This window comes from Cherax quadricarinatus, chromosome 85 (assembly GCF_038502225.1).
Source record: "Cherax quadricarinatus isolate ZL_2023a chromosome 85, ASM3850222v1, whole genome shotgun sequence".
NCBI lineage: Eukaryota > Metazoa > Arthropoda > Malacostraca > Decapoda > Parastacidae > Cherax > Cherax quadricarinatus.
The window spans coordinates 6310455-6323215 of NC_091376.1; the positions used below are offsets into that span (position 1 = coordinate 6310455).

At 39.3% G+C, this 12761-nt stretch overlaps 1 protein-coding gene across 9 annotated transcripts in view; it reads left to right on the forward strand.

Annotated features, from left to right (window-relative positions):
- The window catches only part of LOC128703277 (calcium-activated chloride channel regulator 1), a 482928-nt gene that overhangs the window by 436463 nt on the left and 33704 nt on the right, over nucleotides 1-12761 (forward strand). For 7 of the 9 annotated variants that reach the window (XM_070103296.1, XM_070103298.1, XM_070103299.1 and 4 more), the window contains one exon: nucleotides 1505-1674. The exons of 1 other annotated variant lie outside the window; for it this stretch is intronic. In XM_070103296.1, the coding sequence (XP_069959397.1) occupies nucleotides 1505-1674 (170 nt within the window). Of the gene's footprint in view, nucleotides 1-1504; nucleotides 6275-12761 lie in introns of those variants that run through there. One more of the 9 variants, XM_070103300.1, reaches the window with a different exon arrangement.

Sequence of the window (12761 nt, forward strand, 5' to 3'; positions counted from 1 at the left end):
ATGTAGCATCTCACTTTTCCCTACCCCCCTGGGAAGTTCCAGCTGTTCGAGTCTGTTCTTTCTCTCTCCCTTGCTCGAAAGCCCAACTGTCTACGGTCGCTTCCCGCTCTCTTTTTCTTGACCACTTTCACTCTCATTCTCATGCCATTGCTGTGTACACAGATGGCTCTAAGTCTTCTGATGGCGTAGGATTCGCAGCAGTGTTTCCGGACAGCGTCGTACAAGGGCATTTACTATCTTCGGCTAGTATTTTTACTGCTGAATTGTATGCCATCCTTACAGCACTTATCCGTATTGCATCTATGCCTGTGTCATCATTTGTGGTTGTCTCAGACTCCCTTAGTGCTTTACAGGCTATACAGAAATTTGATACACCTCACCCCTTAGTCCTCCGTATCCAACTTTGGCTACGCCGCATCTTTACCAAGCATAAAGATATTGTTTTTTGTTGGGTCCCTGGTCATGTTGACGTACAGGGCAATGAACAGGCAGACACTGCTGCGCGGTCAGCAGTACATGACCTACCAGTTTCATGTAGAGGTATTCCATTTACGGACTATTTTGCTGCAATATCTTCCCAACTTCACACCCGTTGGCAACAACGTTGGTCTACTATGCTCGGCAACAAACTTCAATCTATTAAACCGAGTATAGGTTACTGGCCGTCTTCTTATCACCAGTGTCGAGGTTGGGAGACTACTCTCTCCCGTCTTCGCATTGGCCATACTCGTCTTACTCATGGATATCTCATGGAGAGGCGCCCTGCTCCTCTCTGTGAGAATTGCCAAGTTCCATTATCAGTCAGCCACATTCTGTTGGACTGCCCACTTTATCAACGAGCACGCAGAATTTACCTCCATCGTCGTCTTCGCTCTGCTGCTCTCTCTTTACCTTCCCTTCTCGCTGATGGACCCACCTTTCATCCAGACTCTCTCATTGACTTTTTGACAACAACTGACTTACTTCACAAATTCTGATACCTTCAGCCCTTTCTACTTCAATCTCTTGCTACCCTCTACCCCCGTACTATCCCCTGCCCCGCTGTTTTCTGTAACCTACTGATCATCCCTCCTCCCTTCTGCCATCCAATACCCTCGCTTCCTTCCCTACCCTGCAGCGCTGTATAGCCCTTGTGGCTTAGCGCTTCTTTTTGATTATAATAATAATTTGACTGGCCATACTGGACAGGGCCTTGTCAAACTCAAATACACTAACAAAAATATTTGTCTTCTGCATCAGTGGACCAAGTCTGCTTTTTCAGAAGAACAACTGGACAATCATGAGAAATTAATTTCATGATTCATAAGCTTCACACACTCAGCAATATTGTATATCCCCTCCCATACCCCATTAGTATGGTAATGAGAAGGTTCACTGTAATAGAAATCATAGCATTATCAAAATACAGTAATCTATTTAGTTTAGATATGGAAATATACTGTATTTTTATATCATTATTTATAAATGTTTTTTGAGAGTAAGCATACAATGTTATCTGTTTCAGCCCTGTGTCAAATATTGCTGTACTCAGAGTGGAAGTTAATCATCATCTTCTTCATCAGCCAGAAGAAACCCCCCGGCTCTTACTGCCCATTTGGGCCATAGCACTGATCATTTCCCTTTTGCTTCTATTACTTGTATTTATATTGGTAATATCAGCATCAAGGAAGTATGGTAAATATGAATGTGTGGAAGTTGAAACTTGAGATGTGAGAAGATTCCGAATGTGCCGCTTTTATTACAAATTCTATTTTTATTATCTATGAGTAGGATATCAAAGCTGTAATATGTTTAATATAAACTTACATCATGTATTTTATATTAAAATATAAAAAAAGGGTGTATACAATGCAATGCATATTTATAAAACAATCACACACACACACACACACACGTAAGGGACACTACCAGAGAGGGAGGAGAGGATGAACCAGCGAGAATGGACCTAGTATTCACCTTGAGTAGCGCAGATATTGAGGACATCACATATGAAAGACCCCTTGGGGCCAGCAATCATGTGGTTTTAAGCCTCGAATACACAGTAGAGTTACAAGTGGAAGGGGAAGCAGGAAGGACAGGGCGAATGAAGCCAAACTACAAGAAGGGGACTATGCGGGAATGAGGAACTTCCTGAATGGGGTTCAGTGGGACAGAGAACTGGCAGGGAAGCCAGTAAATGAGATGATGGAATATGTAACAACAGTATGCAAGGAAGCTGAGGAGAGGTTTGTACCCAAGGGTAACAGGAATAATGAAAATGCCAAGATGAGCCCATGGTTCACCCAAAGGTGCAGGGAGGCAAAAACCAAGTGTGCTAGGAAATGGAAGAAGTACAGAAGGCAAAGGACCCAGGAGAATAAAGAGACCAGTCATAGAGCCAGAAATGAATATGCACAGGTAAGAAGGGAGGCCCAATGACAATATGAAAACGACATGGCATCCAAAGCCAAATCTGACCCAGAGCTGTTATACAGCCACATCAGGAGGAAAACAACAGTCAAGGACCAGGTAATCAGGCTAAGGAAGGAAGGAGGAGAGACAAGAAACGACCGCGAAGTATGTGAGGAACTCAACAGGAGATTCAAAGAAGTGTTCACAGAGGAGACGGAAGGGACTCCAGAATGACAGAGAGGTGGGGTACACCACCAAGTGTTGGACACAGTGCACACAACCAAGGAAGAAGTGAAGAGGCTTCTGTGTGAGCTAGATACCTCAAAAGCAATAGGGCCGGATAACATCTCTCCATGGGTCCTGAGAGAGGGAGCAGAGGCGCTATGTGTAGCCCTAACAACAATGTTCAACACATCTATCGAAACAGGGAGATTACCTGAGGTGTGGAAGACAGCAAATGTAGTCCCAATCTTTAAAAAAGGAGACAGACATGAAGCACTAAACTACAGACCAGTGTCACTGACATGTATAGTATGCAAAGTCATGGAGAAGATTGGTGGAACATCTAGAAAGGAATTATCTCATCAACAGCAGCCAACATCGTTTCAGGGACGGGAAATCCTGTGTCACAAACCTACTGGAGTTCTATGACAGGGTGACAGCAGTAAGAGAGAGAGAGGGATAGGTAGATTGCATTTTCTTGGACTGTAAGAAAGCATTTGACACAGTTCCACACAAGAGATTAGTGCAAAAACTGGAGGACCAGGCAGGGATAACAGGGAAGGCACTACAATGGATCAGGAAATACTTGCAGGAAGACACCAGCGAGTCATGGTACATGGCGAGGTGTCAGAGTGGGCACCTGTGACAAGTTACACCCCACAGGGGTCATTCCTAGGACCAGTGCTGTTTCTGGTATTTGTGAACAACATGACAGAAGGAATATACTCTGAAGTGTCCCTGTTTGCAGATGTGAAGATCAGGCAGAACTACAAAGGGATCTGGACAGGCTGCAGACCTGGTCCAGCAATTGGCTCCTGGAGTTCAACCCCACCAAGTGCAAAGTCATGAAGATTGGGGAAGGGGAAAGAACACCACTGATGGAGTACAGTCTAGGGGGCCAGAGACTACAAACTTCATTCAAGGAAAAAGATCTTGGGGTGAATATAACACCAGGCATATCTCCTGAGGCACACATCAACCAAACAACTGCTGCAGCATGTGGGCACCTAGCAAACCTAAGAACAGCATTCCAACATCTTAATAAGGAATTGTACAGGACCCTGTACACTGTGTACTTTAGATCCATATTGGAGTATGCGGCACCAGTTTGGAACCCACACCTAGCCAAGCACATAAAGAAACTAGAGAAAGTGCAAAGGTTTGCAAGAAGACTAGTTCCAGAGCTAAGGGGCATGTCCTACGAGGAGAGGTTAAGGGAATCGACCTGACGACACTGGAGGACAGGAGAGATAGGGATGACGTGATAACAGTATATAAAATGCTGAGAGGAATTGACAAGGTGGACAAAGACAGGATGTTCAAGAGATTGGACACAATAACAAGGGGACACAGTTGGAAGCTGAAGACACAGATAAATCACAGGGATGCTCGGAAGTATTTCTTCAGTCACAGAGTAGTCAGGCAGTGGAATAGTTTGGGAAGCGATGTAGTGGAGGCAGGATCCATACATAGCTTTAAGCAGAGGTATAATAAAGCTCATGGTTCAGGGAGAGTGACCCAGTAGCAACCAGTGAAGAGGCAGGGCCAGGAGCTATGACTTGACCCCTGCAACCAGAACTAGGCGAATACACATACGAACTCCATAAATGGATTCAAATGTAAATATGACAGAACTCGAGGGGTTAGTGATGCATCACATACATTGATAGTTGAGAGGTGGGGTTCAGGAGCCGATGCTCAACCTCCGTAAACACAACTACCAGTAAATAGGTAAATGCTTACAAATATTTTTTAAGTTCTGAATGGATATCAGTGTTTTGGTAATACTGTACTATACTGTACTTCACATAAAAGGATGGCATGATAAACAAATCCATTTTTTCTATTATTGTTTTAACAGCATAGCAGTGTTTTGATATTAGCTTTTTAACTGATTTTATTAAATGACTAATCATTGCTTGCCTCAAACACAGGTTAAATGATTCTGTTATAATACGTAATATATTTTGTATTTGGAATGATTGTATGTAACTGAATTACAGAAAATGCTAAATACCCTGATATCAGTTTGAAACCTGAAGGAAACTTCTGAATATAGAATAATTCATGAATAAAAATGTAATATTTTTGGTCTGAATTTTAAAGATAATTTCAGATTCGGAATCTTCGGAAACATTCTCTTGAATTCAAAGATATTCCAACCTGGTAAGTTTATTAAAATTAAAATGTAGCATATATACTCTCCAGTATATTTTGAATTTTGGACACTATTCTAAATGAAAATTTTTTAGCAATTATTCTCCTGGAAAATTCTACATAAGAGAGTTATTCCAAACTGAAATTCAGAACTATTGTAGTTCTTAGGTATATTTAAAATCTTGGATATTATCCCAAATTCTTATTTTTATTATTATTATTATTGTTAAGTGCTAAACCCAGTCTTGAAGAATCTGTTTTCTAAATTTGGGAGAATACCAAAAAGTAGAGTTCTGAATAAAAGTTAATGTTGTATAAAGTATTGAAGTTAATAAGTGCAGTAATTTATAAAAATTAGTTACTGGTGTGGGCATGGAGTAGACAGGACAGGACAACAAGCAACATTTCTACATCTCTTCACATGCTGTATTCAAGGTTATATGGTCTGTACTCTTATTTGTAAATCGTAGCTCAGTCTGACTTGTGTGAACAAAAAAAGCACAATACCCTGACTGGAACAATACACAAATAACCAGCATTACCACTACTTCTCCACTTCCTTCTTCCTCTCTCTGTCCTATCCTTGTCTCCCTCGCTTATATATACTGCCTCCCTCCCTCTTGTGTGTTAGTGTGACTTTTAAATGGCCCAGATCAGACTAAAACATTTTCATAAGCTTCTCTCTCATATGTTTGGGTTATTTTTGTATGACTTGTTTGAGGTGTGACCTTTAAGTCAAGACTCACGAAATCATAATGACACGATTGCAAACAAACCATACCCATGGTATGGTTTGTTTTTTTAAGTCAAGAGTTATGACCTTGGTCATTTTGAGGTTACAGGACAATTTTGATTTAATAGGCTTTGTCTATTAAATCATAAATGAATTTAGAGTACTATAACAACAAATAATTCTGGATTTAACAGATTTTGTCAGGCATTTACAAATGTTGTCCAGCCAGAGATTTTGTTCAACATTTTACTGTATTAGTAATCAGCAGAGTACAGTAGGGCCCCACTTTACGGCGTTTCGCTTTACATTGTTCCACTGATACGGTCATTTCAAATTATGACCAAAACTCGCTATACTGCTCCCCCCGCCTGACTTTCTAATACTGTCACTGCGCCCCACCCGGTTTGTTTACATTCTCCGTGAGATCCGTAAGCACTAAGTCTCTCCATTATGTCTGGAAACTCGAAAATTTCAAGTGTTTTTCAAAGTTATTTCATATTTTATATATACTCTGATAATTATACATACTTATGTATACCTGTACCTAAATAAACTTGCACACTGTGCTGGTGTGCAGGTACACATTAAAATCAGTGTCTTATGTCTCGAGATGTCATATTAGTAATGATAATAATAATCACCGAGTCTCATTTAAATGTCGTATATTACATTAATATATACATTTTCATTAATCCATCTATGATATTTTTTCAAAATTATATAATAAACACGATGCATAACATATAAATATGATAAATACACCCCAGAATACACCGTAGAATAAATAAACATAAATATGAGATGTGGTAGCAGACGACTTGCACAAGTGACGCCATATTAGAAATAATAATAATTGCCGAGTCTCATTAAATGTCGTATATTACATTAATACAGTGGACCCTCGCCTAACGATATTAACCCTTAAATGGTCCAAAGAGATCGATGTTCAAATTCGTAGTGCTACAAAAGTAGATCTACTTTTTTTTACATATCAAATATAACAAAAAAAAATGTAGATAAAAGTTTTTTTTTACACGTTTTCAAATGTAAAACAAAAAAGAAGATCTACATTTTTTTTACATACTTTCAGATGTTGAAAAAAACTTATATATACGTTTGGACCATTTAAGGGTTAATCCGTTCCTGAGAGCTCATCGTTAGCCGAGTTAATTTTCCCCATAAGAAATAATGGAAATCCAATTAATCCGTTCCAGACAGCCAAAAGCATTAAAAAAAAAAAAAAATTCACGAAATATACATTTCCCTACAAAGAAAACAATAAGACATGCACAATAACTACATAAATAAATGTTAAAATGACACATACCTTTATTGAAGAGTAATGATGTGTGATGAGACACTGTTTTTCTTGAACACTGGGATTTTCAGAGTGATACACCAGTAAAGACTTCACTTTGCAGTCCCCACTAGCATTACAACAAAACATGAGAGTTAGCCTGTCTTTAATAGGCTTGTGTCCTGGGAGTGCCTTTTCCTCCTGAGTAATGTAGGTCCTGTTTGGCATTTTCTTCCAGAACAGGCCTGTTTCGTCACAATTGAACACTTGTTGGGGGATAAATTTTTCAGCTTTGCCATGCCTTATTGCACTGTGTATGCCACTACAATTCTTAAATCTCTCAAACCAACCTTTGCTGGCCTTAAATTCACCAATATGAGCACTAGTTCCAGGCATTTTTTCCTGTTCACCTGGGTGTTAGTTGACTGTTGTGGGTCACATCCTGGGGGACAAGATTAAGGACCCCAATGGAAACAAGTTAGTCCTCGATGATGCACTGACTTTCTTGGGTTATCCTGGGTGGCTAACCCTCTGGGGTTAATCGTTTCTCGGTAATTGTTTTACGTTAAGCCACACCAACAACACTCTCTCCACATCTTTGAGTAGTACAGCTGATGATGGTGCAGCAACAGCTGACTGTGGTGGAGCAACAACTGACTGTGGTGCAGCAACAGCTGACTGTGGTACGATAGTATTTATCACCCTTTTTACCACAGGGTTGGCACTAGAAGCTTTCTTTGGGCCCATGGTGGCTTATTTAGCAGTTACAAGCACTATAAACAATGGAATAATACAAAATGTATCGAATGTATGCATGCAACCGGCCACCCTGGCTTGTAAACAATGACGGCAAGGCAGCTGAGGCTAGACGGACAGGTTCGGGACGAGTCATGTTCGGAAACAGCTGATGGTGGTGCAGCAGTAGCTGACTGATCCAGCAATAGCTGACTGTGGTGCAGCAGCAGCTGACTGATCCAGCAACAGCTGACTGGTCCAGCAACAGCTGACTGTGGTGCAGCAGCAGCTGACTGATCCAGCAACAGCTGACTGGTCCAGCAACAGCTGACTGTGGTGCAGCAGCAGCTGACTGATCCAGCAACAGCTGACCATGGTGCAGCTACAGTTGACTGATCCAGCAACAGCTGACTGGCCCAGCAACAGCTGACTGTGGTGCAGCAACAGCTGACTGGTCCAGCAACAGCTGACGGTGGTGCAGCAGCAGCTGACTGTGGTACGATAGTATTTATCACCCTTTTTACCACAGGGTTGGCACTAGAAGCTTTCTTTGGGCCCATGGTGGCTTATTTAGCAGTTACAAGCACTATAAACAATGGAATAATACAAAATGTATCGAATGTATGCATGCAACCGGCCACCCTGGTTTGTAAACAATGATGGCAAGGCAGCTGAGGCGCTCAGGCTGCATGGACATGTTTGGGAGGAATCACGTTGGGCAAGTTTTTTATTGTTAAGTGGGCCAAAATTTTTACACTCAAACGCTTCGTTAGGCGGATTTAACGTTATGCGATGCGTTCGTTAGGCAAGGGTCCACTGTATACACATTTTCATTAATCCATCCATGATATTTTTTTCAAAATTATATAATAAACACGATACATAACTCATAAAGATGATAAATACACCCCACAATAGAATAAATAAACATAAATATGAGATGTCGTAGCCAGATAACTTGTACAAGTGACGGCAAGAATAACATTTTCTCTAATCTAACATAAGAGAAAATGTGTTACTGGGGGTAACTGTAGAAAATTATTCCTTTCGTATGTATGTAAGTTTATTCAGGTATACACAAATACATTTACATAGATTATCATACATAACAGCATATATGTAGAGAACCTAGTGTAACCCAAAAAAGTCAGAGTGACTTATTTCCATTGCCTTCACTCAGAGTGTCATTTCTTCTAAAAATGGTGTTACATGAGAATGGGAGTGTTCTTCTTTATTTATTCTACCGTATCAATGTAGAGACAACTTGTACACAATGTAACTTGGACACAAACCAGACGTGTACACTTTGTTTACAAAACTTACGTTCGCCTGGCTTGTTTACATAACTCTGCGCCTGTCTTCCCTCACATACTCATTCTCTCTCATTTATTCGTTTTATCTCGTTTACTCACTCCTGACCCTATATTAAGACTACAAATATTTTAAGGTAAGTAATGAGTGAACTGTATATACATTTTATCACTCTGGGATGCTTAAATGTAATAGAAGATTATGTGTAGGCAGGGTGGCCTGGTATGGTAGCCTGGCTGACTACCCTATATACCACACTTGATTTCTTACAGTAAATACTACTTGTCTCACCCTAGATTAAGACTAAATATTTTAAGGTAAGTAATGAGTGCACTATGTGTGTATTGTACTTTTTTATTGTTTTTTGATGCCTAGTTCTATTGCTAACTTAATATATTTTAGTGTAAACTTGTTATCTAGTATTTGTATGCATTTATAAGAGGAAAAAAAGCATGTTCCACTTTACGGCGGTAGCTTGGAACCTAACCTGCCATATAAGTGGGGCCCAACTGTACAAGATTTCCATTTATTTAAGTTTTGTCTCTTGGTCAAAAATTAAATGCTTGACATCTAGAGGTAATCTTATCATGATATGAAAATTAACTATAAATAAAGGGTGTATAGTATTTAAACTGCAATAATAACTTTGTGTATGTGCATGAATTTCTTGTTATTAAGTCCTAGCTAAATCTACAGATACAAAATACTCAGTAGATTTATTTCAGACTTAATACCCAAAAAACATGCATATACAGTAAACCCTTGATATAATGAACTTTTTAAATTATACATAAAATCCCCTGTTTAAATTGTACAGTGGACCCCCGCATAACGATGGCATCGCATAGCGATTTTTCCGCATAACGATTACTTTTATCGCAAAATTTTTGCCCCGCATACCGATTAAAAACCCGCATACCGATTTTCGTCCGAGACGTGTCCAATGTGCCCTCAGCCAGCCTCACATGTGCCGCTCCGTCCCATTGTTTACCAGCCAGCCTCCGCGGTAACATCCAAGCATACACTCGGAATATTTCGTATTATTACAGTATTTTCGGTGCTGTTTCTGGAAAATAAGTGACCATGGGCCCCAAGAAAGCTTCTAGTGCCAACCCTGTGGTAAAAAGGGTGAGAATTAGTATGGAAATTAAGAAAGATTTTGAAGGGTTTGGGGCTAACCCTGAGAAGCCTATGCCAGTTGTGGAATCCATTGTGCCTACTTCAAAGATTAAGGAAATGTGTGCACAGTGGGTTGAACTGCAAACCTTTATAGATGAAAATCACCCTGACACAGCTGTTGCAAGCCGTGCTGGTGACTATTTCAATGACAATGTTGTGGCCCATTTTAGACAAATCGTAAAGGAACGGGAGGTACAGAGCTCTATGGACAGATTTGTTGTGCGACAGAGGTCCAGTGACTCTCAAGCTGGTCCTAGTGGCATTAAAAGAAGAAGGGAAGTAACCCCGGAAAAGGACTTGCTACCTCAAGTCGTAATGGAAGGGGATTCCCCTTCTAAACAGTAAGAAGATAATGCTCTCCCCTCCTCCCATCCCATCAATCATCACCAGATCTTCAATAAAAGTAAGTGTCATTTAATTGTGCATGCCTTTTTCAGTTTGTGTGTATTAAAATTAACATTTCATGTGGTAAAAAAATTTTTTTTTCATACTTTTGGGCGTCTTGCACGGATTAATTTGATTTCCATTATTTCTTATGGGGAAAATTCATTCGCATAACGATTATTTCGCATAACGATGAGCCCTCTTGCACGGATTAAAATCGTTAACCGGGGGTCCACTGTACTTTTAAACTCCTTTATTTTAAATGCTTATTGCAGCACATCCGTAAACTGTTTGTACAGTATTATAGGTATACAGTGAACGTTTTTACCATTTTTTTAACAGTGATATAACAGACAGTCCCTGTTAGTTATATCGAGCTTGCTGGATGCCTCTACAACTAAAGAGCCTCTTTCTTGTACCCCCTCTCTCCTGTCATTCCTTGGATGACCCCTTTTCCTTCTACCTTCCCTTCCAGGTTTACACACTCTTCATCAACCTATCCCTGACCAACCTCTCTACATGCTCAAAAAACCTCAGCCGCCACCACATTGCTTTTTAATTTCTACACTCCTAATTCTCTGCATAATATTCGCACCACACATTTTCTCTCAAACATGACATCTCTGCCTCCTCTAGTGTTCTTTTCACAGGTAAACTTCTAAATGTTCATGGATACTTCAACACCCCCTCCCCCCACCCACACATCTATATGTAGAACAACTACTGTAAAAAAAATGGCAAAATTCCTAGTGCTTTCGTGACTTCTCTCATTATCAAGGAACTTGATAATGTGAGAAGTCACGAAAGTGCTTGGAATTTTGTTATTTTTTCACAGTGGTTGTTCTTCATATTGTGATATCACCTGTTTACTGCGATCTTATTGCACACATCTCTATAAAGAATGCTCTTTGTCCAGAGATTTAACACTTTCACTGTTGAGACCTCTGATCACAAACCTGCTCTGTCGAAAAATATTTGAAAAAAAAAATTATTTTATCTTACCAAAATCTTAAGAATATTTTTCTGATTGTTTTAAAAGATTTTTTTTTTTTGCGATCACTACTTACTGAGTATAGAGGCATGAAGTTGACAGAAAGTGAATCGCTTACGGCAACTGCCGCTCACTCAGTAATATTATTTTTACTTTTATTCTATTTTTTTCTTTTTGTTTCTAATATTTTATTCTTTCAAGTAACTTGTGTGGCCTGTGAGACCAAAATAATGCACAAATTATATATATATATATATATATATATATGTATATATATTTATATATATATATATATATATATATAAATATATATATAATATAATATATAAATATATATATATATAATATAATATATAAATATATATATAATATAATATAATATATAAATATATATATATATATATATATATATATATATATATATATATATATTATATATACATACACACACACACACACACACTTGTATGCAACACAATAACTGCACAAACATTATCATTATATTGTTTACAAAACAGGTTTACACAAGCCCACACTGTCTTCCCCACCCATGCTTGACTTTTATGGGTTATCCTAGGTTCTCTACACATGCTGTTATGTATGATAATCTATGTAACTGTATTTGTGTATAGCTGAATAAACTTACACACCATCTTCCCCACCATCCAAGCTGCTTTCCCCAACACCTAAGCTGCCTTTCCTTTTCAATATCTGTATCTGGTATCTTGGGCATTGCTTTCGGTCACAAACTCCTCAAAACCATGAAATTCATCTTCACTGACACTTTCATCTATTAGAACTATCACTTGGGAAGAGAAATGCCAAATTTGCCAGGGAGTCAGATATTTCTTACCGCTAGGCATGCTGAACAAGGACTACTGAAATGGTGTTCCCACAGTGCACCACTGGCTCCCCGATTTTTTTTTTTTATACTGCACACTGACCCATTCTCTCACACGTAGGCCTACCAGCTTTCTCCTACTAGATTTGAAGCCGCTAGAATTTTGGCATAGTACTACGGCACCAACACTGGCTTGTAAGCTGTAATAATATGGCACTAACAGTGAAAGGGTTAAAGATGTGAGCTCAGAGCATAGGATAACCTTGAATACCAAATACAGTATAGAGATATATGGAGACAATATGCAGAGCCAGCTTTTATAAAGTAATTTAGAGGGTGCTTTTTACACATGCACATACTTGTGAAAGTGAGGCAAGACTAAGGAAACTTGTAGAAAAGGAAAATAAAGGATTATGTATTATGCCCCAATGATGCAGGTAGCAGAGCTCTGCAGTTGTCCAGCAGGTTCATTATTAGGTTTGATTACAGGCCAGGAGCAGTGCTGTATAGCCCTTGTGGT